The following is a 23,022-nucleotide window of genomic DNA, read 5'->3' on the forward strand; positions in this document are numbered from 1 at the left end:
TTGGGAAGGTGGGGGAAGGGAGGTGGGGAATTGGGGTTGGGGAGTTGTTTATGTATTTCATAGAATTTACAGTATAGAAGGAGGCCATTCGGCCCATGGAGTCCACACCGGCCCCCATAAAGAGCAGCCCACCTAAGCCCACATCTCCAACCGCTCCCCGTAACTCAACCTTCCTGGACACTAAGGGCAATTTAGCCTGGCCAATATACCTAAGCTGCACATCTTTGGACTGTGGGAGGAAACCGGAGCACCCAGAGGAGACCCACGCAGACACAGGGAGAACGTGCAGACTCCGCACAGACAGTGACGCAAGCCGGGAATCGAACCTGGGACCCTGGAGCTGTGAAGCAACTGTGCTACCGTGCTGCCCATGTTGTTTGTTTGGTGTGTGGTTGCTTATTTTGTTAAAATTTATATTATAAATGCCTTCATAAAATATTTTCCCCCAAAAAAAGAAAATGCATGACTTTGCCTCAAGTCCCAATGACCAAGTTTGTGCTGTCCACCTGTCTGGCTTTTGTTGAGTTGAACCATAATTTACTCTACATGAGCCAGAGAAAGATCCAGCACCAGTTGGAAATATCTCTGTTTTCCGTAATTCTATTCCCCTCATTTTGTTGAACCAGATGACAAACTTCAGTTTCCCACCAGCTGCAGAAGCTTGAAATCTTTTTTCCATGTGAAAGACGCTTTCTAAATAGAAGCGGTTCAAAAATGCAGCGCACCGCCATTTACTCAAAGGCAGTGAGGGCTGGACAATAAATGCTGACCCAGCCATCAGTGCCCATGTTCACATAATGGATGTTTAAAAAAATATGTGATGTATAATTGGATAGAAATCGATCAACGAACTTACATAGAATTCCCGCAGTGCAGAAGGAGGCCATTCAGCCCATCGAGTCCACACTGACCCTCTGAAAGAACGCCCTACCCCACTCCACCTGATCCCTGTAACACCGTAATCCCACCTAACTGCACATCATTTGACACCATGGGGAAAATTTAACATGGCCAATCCACCTGACTTGTACATCTTTGGACTGTGGAAGGAAACCGGAGCACCCGGAGGAAACTCACGCAGACAGGGGGAGAAAGTTCAAATTCCACACACACAATCACCCAAAGTGTGAATTGAACCTGAATTCCTGGCGCTGTGAGGCAGCAATGCCAACCATTGGGCCACAGTGCTGCCCTAATCATGTATTTGACTTTTGAAATCATTGGCCGAGGTTAAATGACGGCAAAAATGGTCCGTCAGTACATCTGGGTGGGGACTGCACAATGTCACTTGAGAAACACTGATCTCGGTGATCTCCAGAAAACATGAGTAGCATTCAAAGAATAGTTTTTTTGTGGAAAAGTGTTGTTTCAAATTGTCGCATCATTGACTGTGTACGACTAACTCTAGAAAGGATATAACACAGAACATTAGGCAAAGCACCGGTGTATATGCATTCAGATATCCACTGAAAATGGAGCCAAATCTTGTCCGCATCTGATTATCATGGGAGTGTCCCTTTAAGAAATGTTTTTGTCTTATCACATGACTTCAGTGATGTCATTGTGTGGGTGGAGCTGGGCTGTGGCTCTGAGAGTTTTACTTCTGTTTTGAGTGACTGGTTTGTGTAGCACAGGTTGAAAAAGAAGTGTGTCTCTATCTTTATTTTAAAAGCTGTTTCCAGGCTGTTTGATAGCTTGAAAAGAGATAATTGTTTTCAGGAAAATAAATTCAAACCTGTTTTGGAAAGGGCATCCAAACCAGGTCTTGAGTGCTGTGTGCTGGGCCACACCTTTGAAAAAGGGTTTCTGGTTTATGGGATCTTGTTATCAAATTGGAACAGCTTAAGAGGGAAATTTATTAAGGGTTATACATAGATTACTGTAGCTGTGTAGGGTATTTATGTTGGTAGTTGATAAAAATGCTTACTGTGTGTTTATAAAAATGTTAACTAAATTCGTAGAATAAACTTTGTTTTTGATTAAAAGTCCTTAAGGCCTCTGCTGAATAACACCTGAAAGGTAGTCAGGCCGTTGTGCTCATCGCAACCAAAATAAATAAACAGTTGTAGGTCAGGTGAACTGCATGATATACTTTGGAGTTTTCTAAACCCTGGCCCATAACCTGATGAAAGTGTGATCTAGTAGGAATCACTGGGTCGTAGAGTTGAAACACATTGATTTACTTACTACTTTTCCCCTAGCCGAATGGTTACAATGGCCGACTGGACTGACCAGTCCACTAAGTTTGCTGATCAGGTAATTAATCAAAACTGATACCTTCACAGTCTGTTTGACATGGCTGCTCACTGGAAAACGGGGATATGGGAAGTACAGCTGTATTTAAATGTAGCCTTTGAGGGATGAGAGGTACAGCAGTAGACCATTCAACCTCTTCATGTCTCATCTGCTGTTTTATTGGAGCATGGTTGAATGTACAATTCTAGCACATTGGTGCTTTCTACCCATTTTCTATTGGGCAATTCCACCACTGAAGGGGTGAACATTAAAACTAGTCAAATCATCTTTTCCTTTTCACCTCCGTTAGTATACAGAAGTTTTACTGTTTATTTCAGCTGCTGCAGCTATTTTTCTGCTCTTCCTCCTCCTCCAACCAAATTCTTCTGTCTTTAGGAGAAACAGACAAAGGAGGCGCTGACACGCAAGCAGCAGAAATGTCGGAAAAAGAACCAAGATGAGGAGTCGAATGAAGCTCCTGAACTTCTGAAAAGACCCCGGGAATACACGGTGAAGTTTACATTCCCAAATCCGCCTCCGCTGAGCCCTCCAATCCTGGGGCTGCATGGTAAGAGTTTGAGTGGATGAAAAATGTCCTACTTTGGTTTTTCTTTTCTTTTGAAAACATGCTAAACAACTGCTTCTCTTGTATTCTCCTTTCATTCTCATCGACAGGTTCCCTTCCCTCAATCTCTGCCTATAGGACACCAGCTGAGATTAAGACATGAGGCGAAATTCTCCCCCAACGGCGCGATGTCCGCCGACTGGCGCCCAAAACGGCGCCAATCAGACGGGCATCGCGCCGCCCCAAAGGTGCGGAATGCCCCGCATCTTTGGGGGCCGAGCCCCAACATTGAGGGGCTAGGCCGACGCCAGAGGGATTTCCGCCCCGCCAGCTGGCGGAAATGGCGTTTGTTGCCCCGCCAGCTGGCGCGGAAATGACATTCGGGGCGGCGCATGCGCACGAGCGTCAGTGGCCGCTGACAGTTTCCCACGCATGCGCAGTGGGGAGAGTCGCCTCCGCCATGGTGGAGGCCGTGGCGGAGGCGGAAGGGAAAGAGTGCCCCCACGGCACAGGCCTGCCCGCGGATCGGTGGGCCCTGATCGCGGGCCAGGCCACGGTGGGGGCACCCCCCGGGGTCAGATCGCCCCGCGCCCCCCCCCCCCCAGGACCCCGGAGCCCGCCCACGCCACCTTGTCCCGCCGGTAAATACCTACTTTAATTTACGCCGGCGGGACAGGCAATTTCTTGGCGGGACTTCTGCCCATCCGGGCCGGAGAATTGAGCGGGGGGGCCCGCCAACCGACGCGGCCCGATTCCCGCCCCCGCCCAATCTCCGGTACGGGAGACTTGGGCGGGGGCGGGATTCACGGCGGCCAACGGCCATTCTCCGACCCGGCGGGGGTCGGAGAATGACGCCCATGGTCTGGGATTTAAATCCAATTTTTTGCCTCTTGCACTGATTATGTAGTTTTCAGGTGGAAGAGGGACGGTAAGTGTGGTTAGCCTTGCTTGGGCTGCCAACTGCTCAGATTATCTTAAAGCATTTCGCTATCAGTTAATTTGAGTCACTGCTATTTTGTAGATATAAACTGAAGTCAGTTGGCACACAGGTTTCCCAAGAAATGAATTACGAGGCATTTTGATTTTGGGCATTGGTGGATGGAACAGGAAACAATGGGGCACCAAGAGAATGCTGTCCTCTTCAAATGCTGCCAACGAATCTGTTCGGTCACTCCGAATGGCTACGAAAAATGACCCTTCCAAAAATATAGAATTCCACAGTTGTGCACTGAAACTGTGGTCTTGCAATTATGGTCCTGTTTTCGTAGTCAGCGATGGTACCTGCCACTGACCTTTGAAGAAAACTGCCCGCAAAGATCAAGTGATCTTTTTGGCGTGGCTTTTGCCCTGTCAGCATTCATTCTAAACCGGCACTATCAATGGGGGTCTGCAGCTGTGATTCTGTCATGTGGGGTAAATATTCAATCACAATGTAGAATTCGCACAAACAGCAAAAGTCACCTTTCATAAACACCATAAACATTTAATCAATTATTGTATCAGACTATAGCATTTAATCAACATGGAAGAGTTTGACACTACACAGGTGAAACATCTCCGGGACTTTTAACAGTGCCTGTACAGTCTAAGAGGTAATTCAGGTGTGTTTACCAATTTCTAAAGACCGCCATCTGTAGGGGCACGAGCAGCACACCCAATGGAGGGGCAGTGAATCATTGGCAACAGTTTCTGGATTTCCACATAAAAATGTGCATGTGCAGATGCCCGAGGCTGCTGCTGGTTTCCCAGTTGTAATGGTGGTGAACACTTTATCATTTCAAATGCTGCTGTTGCAGCTGAAAAACCTGGGCCATTGTGATCATGTCCTGGAATGTGGTCTGCACTTGTGACCTTCCACCTCAGAGGAGAAAATGCTATCAACCGTGTCAAGATGGCATAAAATACAAAGCGTAGTATGCTCTGGCTTGCAGCAATTATCTTTAAAGGAAAAGAGTGTCAACGGGAGCAGTAAATTGGCATTTAGTGACTATCTTAATAATGTGCAGACACCAACACAGTGCTCAACTGCCCCACCTATCAGCGGTTCCAGCCGGCCCAATCACGCGAGACCCTACAGCCCCATGAGTTGGTCACGTCCCCTTGGTCAGGGACTATGTTCTGATTGTAGACTATTTTTCAAACTACCCGGAGGTGGTACCTTTGCACGACATCACATCGTCTGCAGTCATCCGTGCCTGTAAGGACACTGTTGCTCGTCACGGCATCACACTCGCTGTGATGTCGGACAATGGCCCCTGCTTCGCAAGCCAGGAATGGTACAACTTTGCCAGGAGGTACAACTTTGTGCATGTGACAGCCAGTCCCCTGTACCCCCAATCCAATGGCAAAGCGGAGAAGGGCGTCCACATAGTCAAATGGCTCCTCTGCAAGGCTGCCGATGCGGGATCCGACTTCTAGCTCACCCTGCTGGCCTATCGCTCGGCCCCACTGTCCACTGGCCTGTCGCCAGCCCAACTGCTCATGGGTCGCACCCTGAGGACGACGGTGCCGTCCATTCACGTCCCAGACCTCGACCACGTTCCGGTCCTTCAATGAATGCAACTGTCTCGTGCACAGCACAAGGCGGCTCATGACTCCCGTGCAGCTGATCTCCCTGCTCTGGCTCCAGGTGACAACGTCAGCGTCCATCTTCCGGATGGTGGTTGGTCTGCAACTGCTGTGGTTCTTCGGCAGGTGGCTCCCCGCTCGTTCCTGGTTCATCTACCGGATGGTTCCATTCTGCGCCGTAATCGACGTGCCCTTCGTCTCGTTCCGCGCTCGCTACGTGATCCTCCGCCAGTGCCACGCCCTCCTGTTGTCCCTGACCTGGACTATGCGGAGATTCCGGTTACTCTGCATCCTCCTCACTCTGACGCAGTCCAGCCCGCTCCTCAGCCGGTGACTCCTGACCCACCCTTGAGGCGGTCAACCAGAATTTGTCGTCCACCTCAGAGACTTAATTTATGAACTTTGGACTCTCTGGTCTGTTCTGTTCCGTTTAATCGTTCACGTGGTTTGTATATAGTGTTCATCGTGTTATTTGTGTGACAGTTTTTTCTCCACCAGACACCTTCCCATGTAAATAGCTTAGTTTTATGTACATAGTTCTGTAAATATTTCGCGCACACGTAGTCAGGAACATTCACCACACGCTATTTATTGTCACGCAGGCACATTTTTTTTATATAAAAGGGAGGATGTCATAATATACACCAGCATATCATGGTGCAGACACGCACTGATGGACACACAGTGGGACCAATCAACATACACAACACCACAGCCAATCACCAGTGAGAGCACACTCACTATAAAGACAGGGGGCATCAGAGTTCCCGCTCATTCAAGTAGCAGCTAGCTAGGAGCACAGAGCTCACAGCCTGCAACACAGACATTCACCATGTGCTGAGTGCATCAACTGGTTAGGACAAGGCAGATTAGTTAAAGCTAGTATCGTATTTACCCACAGTTCAGGTATGTTTAAATAGTTAACCTTTTAATAAAATAGTGTTGCACTACTTCAAGTGTTGGTGACCTGTATGTGATCCAGAACACCCAACAGTGTTGTGCTGAACTGTTTGTTCTCGTGATTTTGCCCTAAATGTTCAAATTCTCTTCGTAGAATCCCAGCAGTGCAGAAGGAGGCCATTCGGCCTATCGAGTGCGCTGACCCTCTGAAATAAAAATCCTAACTAGGCCCACTCCCCTGTCCTATCCCTGTAATCCCATCTAATCTGCACATCTTTGCACACTAAGGGGCAATATTTTAGCATGGCCAATCCACCTAACCTGCACATCTTGGGACTTAACCTATCTGCTACTTAGCTTAACCATCTTCTTTCAGGTGTCAAGTTTGAACGCAGAAAAATATGAAAACATTTCCTTTACCATTTGCAATCGCTTTTCTTGCTTTCCCCTTCACCCGCTCCGTGTTTGTGTCTATGCCTATGGATTCTTTCTCACATACACTGATTTCTTTATCAGCTGTGTAACATGGTTAGATTTGAATGCACTGATGCATTATTTCTGTCTGAAATTCCAGCTGTTGATTTTGCCTATGAAAAACACAAGCCGATTTTTAAGAACCTGGATTTTGGCATTGATATGGATTCCAGAAGTGAGTATCCATTTAATTTTCTGAACTGCTAGGGTGGAGCAGTGGTTAGCACAGCTGCCTCACGGTGCTGAGGACCCGGGTTCGATCCTGACCCCGGTTCACTGTCCATGTGGAGTTTGCACATTCTCCAGGTGTCTGCATGGGTCTCACCCCAACAACCCAAAGATGTGCAGGGAAGGTGGATTGGCCACGCTAAATTGCCCTTTAATTGGGAAAAAGAAATTCTAGACTGCTGATGGTGGGGTTCGGTTAAGGGTGTTTTGAAGAATATATTTGTGTATCAAAGTAATTCATTTTAGGGCATACTAGCTGTGGGGCATGATGGAGTTTCGAACCTTAAATTGCTCAGCCAATATGGAGGATTTTGCCCAGTGTTGGGTTGTACTACTGCACTGCATATTCGTGCGCTGTTTAGAACAGCTCAGAGTTTCCTCGTAATTACATCGCGTCAGTTCAACTCAGTACATGCAAAAAGTGTCAGGTAATTGCAAAGCAGTGTTGTAACTAAGGAAATTGGCAGGTTTATTTTTTTTAGAAATTTAGAGTACCCAATTATTTTTTTGTCAATTAAGGGGAAATTTAGCGTGGCCAATCTTCCTTTTTAAAAAAAAAAATAAATAAATCTAGAGTGCCCAATTCATTTTTTCCAATTAAGGGGCAGTTTAGCATATTCAATTCACCTACCCTGCACATCTTTGGGTTGTGGGGACCAAACCCCCACAAACACGGGGAGAATGTGCAAACTCCACACGGACAGTGACCCAGAGCCGGGATCGAACCTGGGACCTCGGTGCTGTGAGACTGCAGTGCTACCACTGCGCCACCGTGCTGCCCTTTGGCCAATCCTCCTAACCTACACATCTTAGGGTTGTGGGGGTGAAACCCACACAGACACGGGGAGAATGTGCAAACTCCACACAGACAGTGACCCGGGGCCAGGACCGAACTTGGCAGGTTTGTGTCAAAAATATTGAAATAAGTAACAGGTTGCACCTCGTTGAGGATTTCAGATAGTTTTTATATTGAAAAATAAATATACTGGATTTGGTTATAGGCTGGATTCTAATATGAGTTCAGATGGTTTATATATCAAATAATGGATACCTGGGATTGAGTTACAGACTGGAATCTAATCGAAGAGTTCAGATTGTTCATATATAGAATAATGGATACCTGGGAGTGAATTACAGACTGCAATCTAATCGTTACTCGAGGGGTTCAGGTGGTTTATATATCGAATAATGGATACCTTGCAGTGAGTAACAGATGAAAATCTAATCGAGGGGTTCAGATGGTTCATATATAGAATAAAGTATACCTGGGAGTGAGTTACAGACTGGATTCAAATTGAGGGGTTCAGATGGTTTATATATAGAATAATGGATACCTGGGAGTGAGTTACAGACTGGAATCTAATCGAGGGGTTCAGATGGTTGAAATATAGAATAATGGATACCTGGGAGTGAGTTACAGACTGGAATCTAATCGAGGGGTTCAGATGGTTTATATATAGAATAATGGATACCTGGGAGTGAGTTACAGACTGGAATCTAATCGAGGGGTTCAGATGGTTTATATATAGAATAATGGATACCTGGGAGCGAGTTGCAGACTGGAATCTGATCAAGTTTAAATTATGCTCATGTTTTTTTGAGTTACTGTTGGAATTCTGCCTTGAAATTGCTACATAATATTTAAATATGTAAGTGATAATTGTTATCTAATCTAAAATTTTAGATGTATTCTGCAGTGCTGTTTGTTGCCATTTCAACTTTGGATGTTTCCTAATATCAAATCTGTTGAATGGAAGGGAAAAACGGACTCTTCCCTGTGCTGTACAGAATGTTCCCCATAATATAATCAAGCAGAGTCAGCATGATTTCATCAAGGGGAAATCATGCCTGACAAATTTAATAGATTTCTTTGAGATGTTAACGAGCAGAAGATACGATGGGGAACCGGAAGTTGGAATACACTTTGATTTCCAAAAATCGTCCGATGAGATAGCACACAAAAGGATAAGAGCCCATGGTATTGGGGGCAGTATATTAGATAGAGGATTAGCTAACTGATAAAAGACCGAGTTGAGATAAGAAAGCATTTTCAGGATGGCAATCTGTAACCAGTGGTGTGCCACAGGGATTTGTTCCACCCCACAATTATTTACAGTATATATTAATGACTTGGTCGAGGGACGTGAATACGCTGTTGTCAAGTTTGCAGGTGACACAAAGATAAGTGGAAAAGCAAGTAGCGAGGATCGCACAAAATCCACAGAGGGAAGTCGACAGGTTAGGTGAGTGGGCAAAAACCTGTTAGATGAAATATCATGGAGGAAAATGTGAAATTATGCACTTTGGTAGGAAGAATAAAGAATCTTGTTGACCTCTATCAAGTCACCCCTCAACCTCCATTGTTCTAATGAAAACAGTCTGAGTCTATTCACCCTCTCTGCATAGCTAACACCCTCCAGACCAGGCAACATCCTGGTAAACCTCCTCTGCACCGTCTCCAAATCCTCCACATCCTTCTGGTACTGTGGCGACCAGAATTGTGCGCAATATTCCAAGTGTGGCCGTACCAAGGTTCCATACAACTGTAGCATGACATGCCAGTTTTTATACTCAATGCCCTGTCCAATGAGGGCAAGCATTTCATATGTTTTCTTGACTACTGTGTCCATTTGTGTTGCCACTTTCAAAGATCTGTATGCCTGTACGTCCAGATTTCTCTTGACTTTTTATATTCCTAAGAGTTTTGCCATTTAGTGTATATTTCCCCTCTGTTAGACCTACCAAAATGCATTACCTCACATTTGTCCAGATTAAACTCCCATTTGCCATTTTTCTGCCCAAGTCTCCAACCTAACTATGTCCTGCTGTACCTCTGACAATCCTCAACACTATCAGCCACTCCACAAACCTTGGTGTCATCCGTGAACTTACTAATCATACCAGCTACATTTTCCTCCAAATCGTCTGTGTACTACAAACAACAGGCCCCAGTGCCGATCCCTGTGGAACACGACTAGTCACAACCTTCCATTCAGAAAAACACCCTTCTACTGCTACCCTCTGCCTTCTGTGACTAAGCCAGTTCTGAATCCATCTTGCCAGGTCACATCTGATCCTGTGTGACTCCACCTTTTGTACCAGTCTGCCATGAAGCACCTTGTCAAAGGCTTTACTGAAGTCCATGTAAACAACATCCACCACCCTCCCCATATCAATCATCTTTGTCACCTCCTCAAAAAAAACTCGATCAGGTTAGTGAGGTACGACCTCTCCTTCACAAAACCATGCTGTCTATCGCTAATGAGTCAATTTGTTTCCAAATGGGTATAAATCCTGTCCTTGACCATTCTCTCCAATAATTTACCTACTACTGACGTGAGGCTCACCGGCCGATAATTTCCTGGATTATCCCTGCTACCTTTCTTAACCAGCGGTACCACATTAGCAATTCTCCAGTCCTCTGGGATCTCAGCTGTAGCCAATGAGGATACAAAGATGTAGTCATAGCCTTAGCAATTTCCTCCCTTGCTTCCCTCTGTATTCTGGGGTAAATAACATCCGGCCCAGGAGACTTATCTACCTTAATGCCTTTTAAAATACCCACCTCCTTGTTGATGTCAACATGATCCAAACTATCCACACACCCTACCCAAGAATCATCTTCCACAAAGTCCGTTTCTTTGGTGAACACTGATGCAAAGTACTCATTTAGTACCTCGACCATTTCTTCTGGCTCAACACATAGATTCTCCCCATTGTCCTAAAGTGGTTCAATTCTTTCCCTGGCCACCCTCTTGCTTTTTTACATATGAATAAAAAGCTTTGGGATTCAACTTAATCCTACTTGCCAAGGACTTTTCATGACCCCTCCAAGCCCTCCTAATTTCCAGTTTAAGTACCTTCCTGCTTTCTGTATACTCCTAAGGATTTTGACTGTCCCCGCCCCTCTAGTCTGTACAAAAGCCTCCTTTTTCTTTTTGACGAGGTTCACAATATCCCTCATTATCCAAGGCTCCCTAAACTTCCCATACTTATCCTTTGTTCTCTCAGGAAAGTTATTTTCCTGAATCCTAATCAACTGTCGCTTGAAAGACTACCACATGCCCGATGTTGATTTACTATCCAACAGCTGCACCCAATTCTTCAATTCCTGTCTAATGTTATCATAACTTGCCTTTCCCCAGTTTAGCACCTTAACCCGAGGGTTACCCTCATCCATTTCTAAAAGGGGGAATTGTGGTCACTACTCCAAAATGTTCCCCTGCTGAAACCTCAACCACCTGTTCAGGCTCATTCCCCAATACCAGATCCAGTACTGCCCCAGCTCTAGTTGGACTATCTACATATTGCATCAAGAAGCCTTCCTGGATGCACCTTACAAACTCTGCCCTATCCAAGTCCCTAGCACTAAGTGAGTCCCAGTCTTTATAGGGATGTTAAAATCCCGTACCCTGTTACTTTTGCACCTATCCAAAATATCTCTACCTATCATCTCCTCTATCTCTCATTGGCAGTTGTGAGGCCTGTAATAAACCCCCAACATTCTGATTGCCCCCTTCCTGATCCTGAGCACTACCCAGATTGCCTCATTGTATGAGCCCTCCCAAGGTGTCGACCCGCAGTACAGCTATTATATTTTCTTTAACGAGTAATGCAACTCCCCCACCCCTTTTGCATCCCTCTCTATATCTCCTGAAGCATCTATATCCTCCAACGTTCAGCTCCCAATCCTGGTCTTCCTTTAACCATGTTTCTGTGATAGCAAAAACATCATAGTTCCAAGTACTAATCAGTGCTCTTAAGTTCCCTGCCTTACCTGCTAAACTTCTGTCATTGAAACAAATAAACTTCAGACCATTGCGTTTAAGCATACAGGGTGATGTTGTTGTTCTCTTATTTTTGTTCTCTATTTCCCCTTCAGTTATTCCACCTTCTAAGCCAGCACTGTGGTTCTCACCCCCCTGCCATGCTAGTTTAAATCCTCCTGAGTGACTCTAGCATATCTCCCAGCCAGGATTTTGGTGCTCCTCCAGTTTATATGCAACCTGTCCTTGTACAGGTCCCACTTGCCCCAGAAGAGATCCCAATGGTCCAGAAATCTGAAAACCTCCCTCCTACGCCACCAGTTTAGACACATATTTAGCTGCACTATCCTCATTTCTAGCCTCACTGGCATGTGGCACAGGGAGTAATCCTGAGATTACAACCCTAGAGGTCCTGCTTTTTAGCTTACTGCCTAACTCCCTGAACTCTTGCTCCAGGACCTCATCACTCTTCCTGCCTATGTCACTCGTACCTACGTGTACTATGACCTCTGGCTGTTCACCCCCCCCCCCCCCCCCCCCCCCCCTTCAGGATGTCCTGTGTTCGTTCAGAGACATCCTTAATCCTAGCACCAGGGAGGCAACATGCCATCCTGGAGTTTAGAAGAACGAGAGATGACCTTATTGAGACAAACCAAATTCTCGAGGGGCTTGACACGGTAGATGCTGAGATGTTGTTGCTCCATGTGGGAGAGTCTAGGACAAAAGGGCATATTCTCAGAGTAAGGGGGGTCACCCATTTAAGATGGGGGTTAGGAGGAATTTCCTCTGAGGGTAGTGAATCTGTGAAATTGTTTACAGCAGAGAGCTGTAGAGGCTGGGTCGTTAAGTAGGTTCAGGACTGGGATAGACAGATTTTTAATCAGCAAGGATTATGGGGATAAGGTGAGAAAGTGGAGTTGAGTATTATCTCAGGTCAGCCATGATCTCATTGAATGGCAAGCAGGCCTGATAGGCCACGTGGCCTACTCCTATGTCTTTGGTCTTGTAGTAGAAAACCTCTGGTAACTGTTTCTTCTGTTCTGTCCTCCTCTCAGTCTGTATCGTCGGACCCAATGGAGTTGGGAAGAGTACATTGCTGCTGCTACTCACTGGAAAGCTGACCCCTGTAAGTCACATTGCACCATCTGCTCAGTCCGCATTCACTCAGTTCCCAGTTAAATCCTAAATTCTCTTAAATTGTATTCATTCTCGGGTGTGAGCTTTGCTGGTAAAACGTGGTTATTGCTCATTCCCAGTTGCACTGATTCGATGGTTGTGCGCTGTCTTCTTGAACTGCTGAAAGCAACTTGATGCAAATGAGTGGTTCCTGGATTTGGCCACCTCCGAGGACCATCAACAGTCAACCATTTAGATGTAGAACTGGAGTACACATATAACCTGGACTTGGTAAAGACTGCAGGCTTCATTCCCAGAAGAACATTAGTAAACTAGTTGGGTTTTCACATCAATCCAGCAGCATCTTGGTCATTTTACTGATACCTGCTTGTTATCATATTCTGTTTTTTTTTTAAATGCTGAATGGGTGGCACAGTGGTTAGCCCTGCTGCCTCTCAGCGCCAGGAACCCGGGTTCAATACCGCCCTTGGGTCCAGTGACCTATTAAGTTTCATCTTTGTGAAGGAAAGAAATATCAATTTTATCTTTGTCAAGGAAAGAATTATTGGCCTGGGCACCAGAAATATTCCCTGCTCTTCTGGTAGAAATCTTCACTGTCTGGAACTAATAGAACAAGCAGGTGATTTAACCCATCAGTATGAAATACAGAGATAGTTCAGTATATATTGACATTTCAAAGTGCAACCTGGAGCTTATTTATGGAGATGGGGTGAAGGATGGGCGAGATTTCCATTGGATGCTGTATTTTGTACTTATTTTTGCCCTGTGAAACACACTAATGTTTAAAATAAATCTGTTTGCGCCAGAAATCACTCGCAACTGTAGTTTTTCATTCTCATCTCTTTTGTTTCCACTCTTTCCCCAAACATTTGATCATCACCTTGCAAATAAACCTGCTGCTTTTAAGCGATCCTTCCAACTCGTTCAGATCATAGAATTTACAGTGCAGAAGGAGGCCCTTGGAAAGAGCACCCTACTTAAACCCACGCCTCCATCCTATCCCCGTAACTCAGTAACCCCACCTAACCTTTTTTGATACTATGGGCAATTTATCATGGCCAATCCACCTAACGTGCACATCTTTGGACTGTGGGAAGAAACCAGAGCACCCAGAGGAAACCCACGCACACACTGGGAGGATGTGCAGACTCCGCACAGACAGTGACCAAGCTGTGAATCGAACCTGGGACCCTGGAGCTGTCTGTGCTGCCCTTAACTAGAGCTGTTCTTCAGGATTTGAATCTGTGTGGCCTGCATTTTCACCACACTCTGCCCATCTCAGTATTGCTCTCTCTTTTTTTAACTGTTATATGCAGGTAGCATGTATTAGGAAAGGAGGATACCTGCGTGAATGTGAGCATCAGCAAAGATCAATTGGGCTAAGCAGCCTGTTTTTGTGGCAGTTCTGTGCCGTGTTGATGTTTTTTTTTTTTTTATTATTTTATTACAAATGTGTCAAAAAAGTTACAGCACATAAACACCCCGGCAAACATGCTTCCCAACAATCAATTATACAGTTTCTAAAATGTTTCCCCTTTTCCACCCTTCTCTCTCCCCTGTCCCCCACGACGAACAATTCCTCAAACACGGTCACGAACATCCCCCACCTTGTGTCAAATCCCTCTGCCGAGCCCTTAGCTCATACTCTTATCTTTTCCAGGCGCAGAAAGTCGTACAGGTCACTCAACCCGGCCGCTATCCTCGATGGCGATGCCAACCGCCACTCTAGTAAGATTTGTCGCCAGGCAATCAGCGAGGCGAAGGCCACAACATCGGTCTTCCTCCTCTCCATAAGCTCGGCTTTTCCAAAACTCCAAATATCGCCACCAAAGGGTCCGGGTCCACCTCCTCCCCAACTATCCTTGCTAGGACCGCGAACACCCCCGCCCAGAGTCTCTCCAACTTTTCACAACCCCATAACATTTGCAGGTGATTCGCTGGCCCCCGCCCACACCTCTCGCACTCATCTGCCACCCCCTGGAAGAACCCACTCATTCTTGCCCGAGTCATATGTGTCCTGCGTACAACTTTAAACTGTATCAGGCTCATTCTTGATCATGAGGTCGCGTTTAGCCTGCGCAGTGCCTCATTCCATACTCCCCAATTGATCTCACTGTTCTCCCAGCCACACATATATCCTCAATTCTACCCTCCCCTGCCAAATCCGGAAGCAGCAGTCGCACCAGCAGGGTGTATCTCGGCAACCTCAGGAACTCCTTCCAGACCTTTCGCGCAAGATCCCTTACCTGCAGGTACCTGAACACTCACCCTCTCGGTAGTTCTACCCTCTCCCTCAGCTCCTCCAGACTGGCAAACTCTTCCTCCAAATACAAATCCCTCAACTTGACAAGCCCCACTTCCCTCCACCTCCTGTATACAATATTCCCCCCGGCTCAAACCCATGATTCTCGCACAGAGGCGTTAAGACCAACATCCCCTCCATCCTAAAATGACTCTTCAACAGGTTCCAAATCTTCACTGTGGACTGCACCACTGGGCTCCCTGAATATCTACTCGGCACCATAGGCAACACTGCTGTCACCATGGCTCTTAAGCTGGACCCCTTACAAGATACCTCTTCTATTCTTTTTTTCTTTTTTTTCCCCTTAAATTTAGAGTACCCAGTTCATTTTTTTCGATTAAGCGTGGCCAATCCACCTACCCTGCACATCTTTGGGTTGTGGGGGCGAAACCCATGCAAACACGGGGAGAATGTGTAAACTCCACACGGACAGTGACCCAGAGCCAGGATCGAACCTGGGACCTCGGCGCTGTGAGGTAGCAGTGCTAACCACTGCGCCACTATGCTGCCCTTCCTCCTCTATCTGAACCCATTCTATCCCCCTCCTTCCCACCATCGCCGCACTTCCTCCACATTTGCCAACCTTTAATAGTGAAGCAGGTTCGGCAACGCCAACCCCATCCTCTGCCTCTGTAGCAGGGTCCTCCTAATCTTTGGCACCTTCCCTCCTGTACAAAGTCTGAAATAATCGTGTCCAGCATCTGAAAAAAAGGCCTTTGGCATAACGATGGGGAGTGTCAGAAAAATAAGCAGGAACCTCGCCAGAATATAAATTTTCACAACTTGGACCCTCCCTGCCAAAGTCAATTGCAATGTATCCCATCTCCTAAGATCCCCTTGGCCTCCTCCACCAGCTTTGCTAAGTTCCAGTTGTGAAGCATCGTCCATTCCCTCACTACCTGAATCCCCAAATCCCTGAACCTATCCCTAGCCCTCCTCGGTCCACTTTATACAATCCCTGGTAATACACCCTAAATGCCTCATTTATCTTCCCAGGCTCCGATACCACATCCCCAGCCCCAGACCGTATCTTCAATATTTCCCTGGGTGCAGCCTGCCTCAGCAGCTGGTGTGCTAGCATGCGACTCGCCTTCTCCCCATACTCATACTGCACCCCTCTTGCCCTATGTAGCTGTCGTACTCCTACCACCCTCCCCGATGTCAGCCGATCAAATTGGCCCTGCAATCTTTTCTTCCTCGCCAATCCCTCCATGGTGGGCACCCTTGAATAATCCCTATCCACCTCCGCTGTCTCGCTCATTAGGCGGTCATATTCCTCCCTCCTTTCCCCATCAGCGTGAGCCTTGAACAAGAGTATCCCCCCCAGTTCACTGCCTTCAGTGCTTCCCAGAAAATGGCTGTCGCCACCTCCCCATTTTAGTTCAACTCTACATAAGCCTTATTCACTGTCCGCACCTTGTCACAAAAGCCTCCGTCCGCTAACAATCCCAAATCAAACTTCCACCCCGGCCTCTGCTCTCGCCCCAGTCTAAGCCAAATCTCCACCCCGGTCAAAATCTCCCGGCTCACCACAAAATAATCAACCCTCGTATACACCTTATAAACATGTGAATAAAAGGAATACTCCCTTCCCTCCCAGGTTCTTAAAAGCGCCATGATCCACCATACCCGTCCTTTCCATAAACCCACCCAGCTCCTTTGCCATTCGTACCCAACCAATAGCCCTGGCGCCCCACCTACCCACCTTCGACTCGAGGACACAGTTCAAAATCTCCTCCCATAATCAACTGGTGCGTGGCCAAGTCCGTGATTGCTGCCAGCAACCCCCTCATAACATCCATCCCAATTTAGTGCATACATGTTTACCAACACCACCGGCGTCCTTTCCAATACCCCACTCACAATCATGTATCTCTCACCTGGACCTCTCATTTCCTTCGCACTCACAAATCCCATTTTCTTGCTCATTAAAATTGTCGAATCGAATCCCGAGTGGAAAACCTGCCCAATCCACCCTTTCTTTAACCTAACCTGGTCCTTCACGGGGAGATGTGTCTCCTGCAGAAAGACCACCTCCGCTTTCAAGCTTCTGAGATGCGCAAACACCCGTGATCTTCTAACCAGCCCATTAAGCCCCCTGAAGTTCCGTGTCACCAACCTTACCAGAGGTTTACACCTCCATTCCCTTCTACCGTCCGTCACGGTGGCACAGTGGTTAGTATTGCCGCCTCACTGCCCCAGAGTCCCAGATTTTATTCCAGCCTCGGGTGACTTTCTGTGTGGAGTTTACACTTTTCCCCCCATGTCTGCGTGGGTTTCCTCCGGGTGCTCTGGTTTCCTTCTACAGTCCAAAGATGTGCCAGTTAGGTGGATTACCATGCTAAATTGCCCTTTTGTGTCCAAAATGTTAGGTGAGGTTACAGGGATAGGGTAGAGGCGTGGGCTTAAGTAGGGTGCTCTTTCCAAGGGTCGGTGCAGACACAATGGGCCGAATAACCTCCTTCTGTATTGTTGATTCTATGATCCTCCCACTTAACTCCAGCCCCATAATTCCACCCTGTACCTAGCCCATCCCAGATGGTACCCCACTTCAACCGTATTCCCAACCATTACAAAATGGCAGCACCTCCGTTCCTCAGCATTGTTCACTCAGTTCTCCCCCAGTTTATGCTCCTTGATGAAGTCCTCAGCCGCTTCTGGGGTCTCAAAGTAGTATTCCCGGCCTTTAAGCGTCATCCACAACTTCGCTCGGCAGAGCACCCCAAACCTGATCCGCCACTGGTACAGCACCGTCTTGGACTTGTTGAACCCTGCCTGCTGTTTTGCCAACTCGGCTCCAATGTGCTGATATGTTCAGACTTGGTTCTCCCCACCCCCCGTCACAGGCGCGCTTCTCCCTGGTCCAACGCAAAATCTCTTTCTCCACAAATTTTAGAGTCTCACAATCACTGCTTGCAGCGGCACCCCAGCTCAAGGCTTCTGCCTCAAAGACCTGTGCACTATGTCTACTTCAGGGGCCTTGTCTTTCACCCTCTCTGCCACCAGCTCCGCCAGCATCTTCAATTCATGCCTTGTTGCACTCACATCTTCCACTCCTTCAGGCAGGCCCACTATTCGCAGGTTCTGCCTTCTTGAGATGTTCTCTTGCTCCTCCACCTTTGAACATATACATAGAACTTAGAACATACAGTGCAGAAGGAGGCCATTTGGCCCACCGAGTCTGCACCAACCCACTTAAGCCTAACCACCCTATCCCCGTGACCCAATAACCCTCTTTTCCTTTTTAGACACTAAGGGCAATTTAGCATGGCTAATCCACCTAACCTGGCGTCTTTGGACTGTGGGAGAAAACCGGAGCATCCAGAGGAAACCCATGCAGGCACGGCGAGAACGTGCAGACTCCGCAAGACAGTGACCCAGCAGGGAATCTAACCTGGGACCCAGGAGCTGTGAAGCCATAGTCCCAACCACTATGCTACCTCAATGTTTTGCAACGGTCTCCTAAGTGCCCCATCAGTGCTACCACTCGATCGCTGTGGTCCGAGATCACTCCTTCAATCTCCCGGATCTGCGACCCCTGTATCTCCAAACACTTCACCACCAGCTCCATCGAGCTCTTCAGGGGTGCGACAACGTCGCTTGTGGCCTTCGAGCGATCCTCCCGCATCTCCTTTCTCTGCTAGCAGAATTCCTCCTTAATAAAAGCCATTAACTGCTCCATCTGGGGCTTTCCACCCTGCACCAGGCCTTCCCACTCTGCCATCCTTCCTGCGCTCCAGGTTTCCTCCAACTATTTGGCCAGGTCTCTCACCGTCTTCTGCCAGGTTTGGTAACCAGCGGACATTCCGCTCCCGGGGGAAACTACCCCGACCTTCAACTACACCTTTTTGTCGAAATTCACCCAATATCGGGTAGAAAGAGCTCTTTCCTATGCCTTCGAGCAGGAGCTGCACTGTGTGCGACCAGTCACACCGTGGCCGTCACCAGAAGTTCTATGTTGTATTAATGTTTCTCATGTGACCTCAAATAGAATATAATTCCTCCTTTCTTTGATTTCAGACTGTTGGTGAACAGAGGAAGAACCACAGGCTGGTGAGTGTCTCATGAGCGCCCTTAGTCTATACTGGGGAAGCAATGACAGCTGTCCTTGCGTTGAAATACCGCACCAAATTGTTCATTGTTTTGGGTTTGGGCCCTCTTCTTTCTCCCCTTGGTAGCCAAATGTGTGGGTTGGGGCAGCACGGTGGCGCAGTGGGTTAGCCCTGCTGCCTCACGGCGCCGAGGTCCAGATTCGATCCCGGCCCTGTAACTGTCCGTGTGGAGTTTGCACATTCTCCCCATGTTTGCGTGAGTTTTGCCCCCACAACGCAAAGATGTGCAGGGTAGGTGGATTGACATCGATAAATTGCCGCTTAATCGGAAAAAATGAATTGGGTACTCTAAATTTATTTTAAAGAAGTGTGGGTTGGAACCAAACTTTGCTGGTCCTTCTGCAGCACCCAGCCGCATTAGACCAATTCAGACTCATCTCTTTCTCCAGGAAAGGATCTCCAGGAAAGAATGGATTATTATTTAAACGGTAAGATGTTAAAACATGCTGCTGTGCAGAGAGACCTGGGTGTGCTGGTGCACGAGTCGCAAAAACTTGGTGTGCAGGTGCAACAGGTGATTAAGAAGGCTAATCGAGTTTTGTCTTTCATTGCTAGAGGGATGGAGTTCAAGACTAGTGAGGTTATGCTGCAATTGTATAGGGTGTTGGTGAGGCCGCATCTGGAGTATTGTGTTCAGTTTTGGTCTTCTTACCTGAGAAAGGACATATTGGCACTGGAGGGAGTGCAGAGGAGATTCACTAGGTTGATCCCAGAGTTGAGGTGATTAGATTATGACGAGAGGTTGAGTAGACTGGGACTGTACTCATTGGAGTTTAGAAGGCTGCGGGGGGATCTTATTGAGACATATAAAATTATGAAGGGAATAGATAGGATAGATGCAGGCAGGTTGTTTCCACTGGTCGGGGAAAGCAGAACTAGGGGGCATAGCCTCAAAATAAGGGGAGGTAGATTTAGGACGGAGTGTAGGAGGAACTTCTTCACCCAAAGGGTTGTGAATCTCTGGAATTCCTTGCCCAGTGAAGCAGTTGAGGCTCCTTCTTTAAACGTTTTTAAGAAAAAGATAGATGCCTTTCTAAAGAATAAAGGGATTCGGGGATATGGTGTACGGGACGGAGAGTGGAGCTGAGTCCACAAAGATCAGCCATGGTCTCATTAAATGGCGGAGCATGCTCGAGGGGCCAGATGGCCTACTCCTGTTCCTAGTTCTTATGTTCTTATGATCCGGATCCTCCATGCAGCAACATTGCTAAAAGTAGGCTGGGCGAGGTGTGCTGTTGAAATAAAACCAGAAAATGCTATAAATATATGAAGTAGCATCAGAATTTCTTTTTTGTTCTTGGGATGTGGGTGTCGCTGGCTGAGCCAACATTTGTTGCCCATCCCTAATTGCCCTTGAACTGAGTAGCTTGCTAGGCCATTTCAGTGGAGGGCAGTTAGGAGTCAACCGCATCGCTGTGTGGGCCTGGAGTCGCATGTAGACCGGACTGGGTAAGGACGGCAGATTTTCTTCCCTGAAGGACATTAGTGAACCAGATGGGTTTTTACAACAATCGACATTGGTTTCATGATCATCATAGGACTTTTCATTCCAGTTTTTATTTTACTAAATTCAAATTTCACTATCTGCCGTGGTGGGATTCGAACCCAGGACCCCAGAGCATTACCCTGGATCTCTGGATTACTATTCCAGTGACAATACCTTTATGCCACTGCAGATGAAGAGCAGGTTAAAGTTTTGGGTCTACATTCTTTATCCGAACTGGAATTCACTGCATGGTCCTCAGATTGCATGTGGCCAGCTGTTTGGCATTAACATGTCTCCCCAAGCTGATTTTGTAACCATATTATGATGATGAGTTGGGCTGCAACCCTATGAGCATTTGGAGACACGAGTTCCTCTTCCTCTGAGGCAACAGTGCTGACTGTGAAGCAAAGACTCCAGTGGGACAACCCTGGGATTGGTTTCGGGTCTCCTTGACACTTGCTAGCACATTTTCTTTTTCTTGATTCCTCTGAGACCCCAGCATTGCTTCCATCAGAATCTGTAAAATGATTGTGGAAAACCCCATTGCTCACTGCTCTCATTCCCACCCACCTCCACCCCTCAGAACTCCTTCCCACACTTGCTATTTTTCTCATAAATATCACTGTGTTAGCTCCTATCACAGAGGCTGTTTAATGGGTTTTACATGCTGACAGTTACTTCTTTGAGTGCACATCTGGTGACTCTTGTGACGTGGTGATAGTGCTGCAACACCTGACAGCGTCACCTGTCTGCACTGACTTTCTTCTGGTTGGAGTTCATTACACTCTCTCGAATTGTGCTTGTTTGATGCCAACATATGGGGAAATCTTCTGCATATAACTGCAAAATGATTTTTCATGGTGAAATATTTTTTACAATCCCCACCCACACACAGAAAATAGGGTACTTCAACCAGCAGTATGCAGACCAGCTCAACATGGAGGAGACAGCGACAGAGTACCTCATGAGAAACTTCAACCTGCCATACCAGGATGGAAGAAAATGTCTTGGACGCTTTGGACTGGAGAGCCACGCCCATACCATCCAGATCAGCAAACTCTCAGGTACTGAGTGGGTAGGGGAGAGGAGATTGAGGCTTGGAGGAGGAAATAAAGGGTCAATTATTTCTTACCAGTTCACTGATTGATTGATAGTGGCAACAAAAACACTGGTTGTTCCAAATCATAATTATAAAATTATTTCAATCAGACATTTTATGCAAGCATAAATTGGTGGTGCTAACTGGAATTGGCATGTGTGATGCTTTCAACATTTACCTCACAACAGCAGTAAAACTAAGTTAACAAAACATAATAGGATGCAAGATGTCCAGTAACAGGTAGAAATCTGCCTAGAGACAACAGTGGCCAGTATTCAAAAGGCCGCAATGAGATGCTGCATCTCCAGTAACAAGTTTAGAAGGCAATGTAGATCATCAGCTGGAATGGCTTATGAGTAGAAACAGTTTACATAGACGATTGGGAAATCAATGAGATATACATATATTAATGAAGTTGATAGGAGCACGCAACCAAATATACAGAAGGTATAATCAAAGGAGAACAAAGATATAATTGGCCGATTGCTCAGAAGGCAGTTCAGGGATCATAGATATATTTTGGAATAAGCGGTATGTTCTGCATGTGTGTGTGTGTGTGTTACTTAGTCTACCTTAATTGTCGTAGAGTAGCCCTGTTCATATGTATTTGTCTTTACTTTAATAAATAGTCTTTAATAATTGTTACATGACGGCTAGGCTGCTTATTCTTACTGGGGTTTCACTTGTCTCCTCACACAAACAATCTATCCCAACCCCCGATGAACCAGTGTTCCGAGTTGGGATACCCTCACAGATAACATCAGAGTGCTTGGTGACACAGTACCGGCCGGTTTACGACTTTCTTGAAAACACTGCTGATTTTGGGCTGAACTCCAGGTCTGCAGTCACTCACCCAAGTGACCGTTGATCATGTTTGAGCCGCCGGGGTCAGCGGGAGTCAGCTGACATGCAGGAGTGCAATGGGGAAGCATTGCAGCTAGGAGGGGTCCTAGCTTGGGGGGGAGGGGGATCCGAACCGGGTTGCTGCTGGTATGGTCAAGGGGGATCTCGAGCGAGTAGAGGGTGTTGGGACGGGGGTCTGCCGCCGTGGGGAACTGGACGGGCGTGGGGCACGGGCGTGTGGCTGGCCGAGGAGGGGTTATGGCTAGTCGGCGGGGGAGGGGGGGCGGGTAGCCCCCTGATCCGGCTG

At 47.0% G+C, this 23,022-nt stretch overlaps 1 protein-coding gene across 2 annotated transcripts in view; it reads left to right on the plus strand.

Annotated features, from left to right (window-relative positions):
* The window catches only part of abcf1 (ATP-binding cassette, sub-family F (GCN20), member 1), a 127,340-nt gene that overhangs the window by 86,492 nt on the left and 17,826 nt on the right, over positions 1 to 23,022 (plus strand). For both annotated transcript variants that reach the window (XM_072475330.1, XM_072475331.1), the window contains 5 exons: positions 2,632 to 2,803; positions 6,843 to 6,917; positions 12,792 to 12,862; positions 19,196 to 19,228; positions 21,669 to 21,837. In XM_072475330.1, the coding sequence (XP_072331431.1) occupies positions 2,632 to 2,803; positions 6,843 to 6,917; positions 12,792 to 12,862; positions 19,196 to 19,228; positions 21,669 to 21,837 (520 nt within the window). The remainder of the gene's footprint in view (positions 1 to 2,631; positions 2,804 to 6,842; positions 6,918 to 12,791; positions 12,863 to 19,195; positions 19,229 to 21,668; positions 21,838 to 23,022) is intronic.

The sequence above is a fragment of the Scyliorhinus torazame genome, chromosome 14 (genome assembly GCF_047496885.1).
Source record: "Scyliorhinus torazame isolate Kashiwa2021f chromosome 14, sScyTor2.1, whole genome shotgun sequence".
In the NCBI taxonomy this organism is placed as follows: domain Eukaryota; kingdom Metazoa; phylum Chordata; class Chondrichthyes; order Carcharhiniformes; family Scyliorhinidae; genus Scyliorhinus; species Scyliorhinus torazame.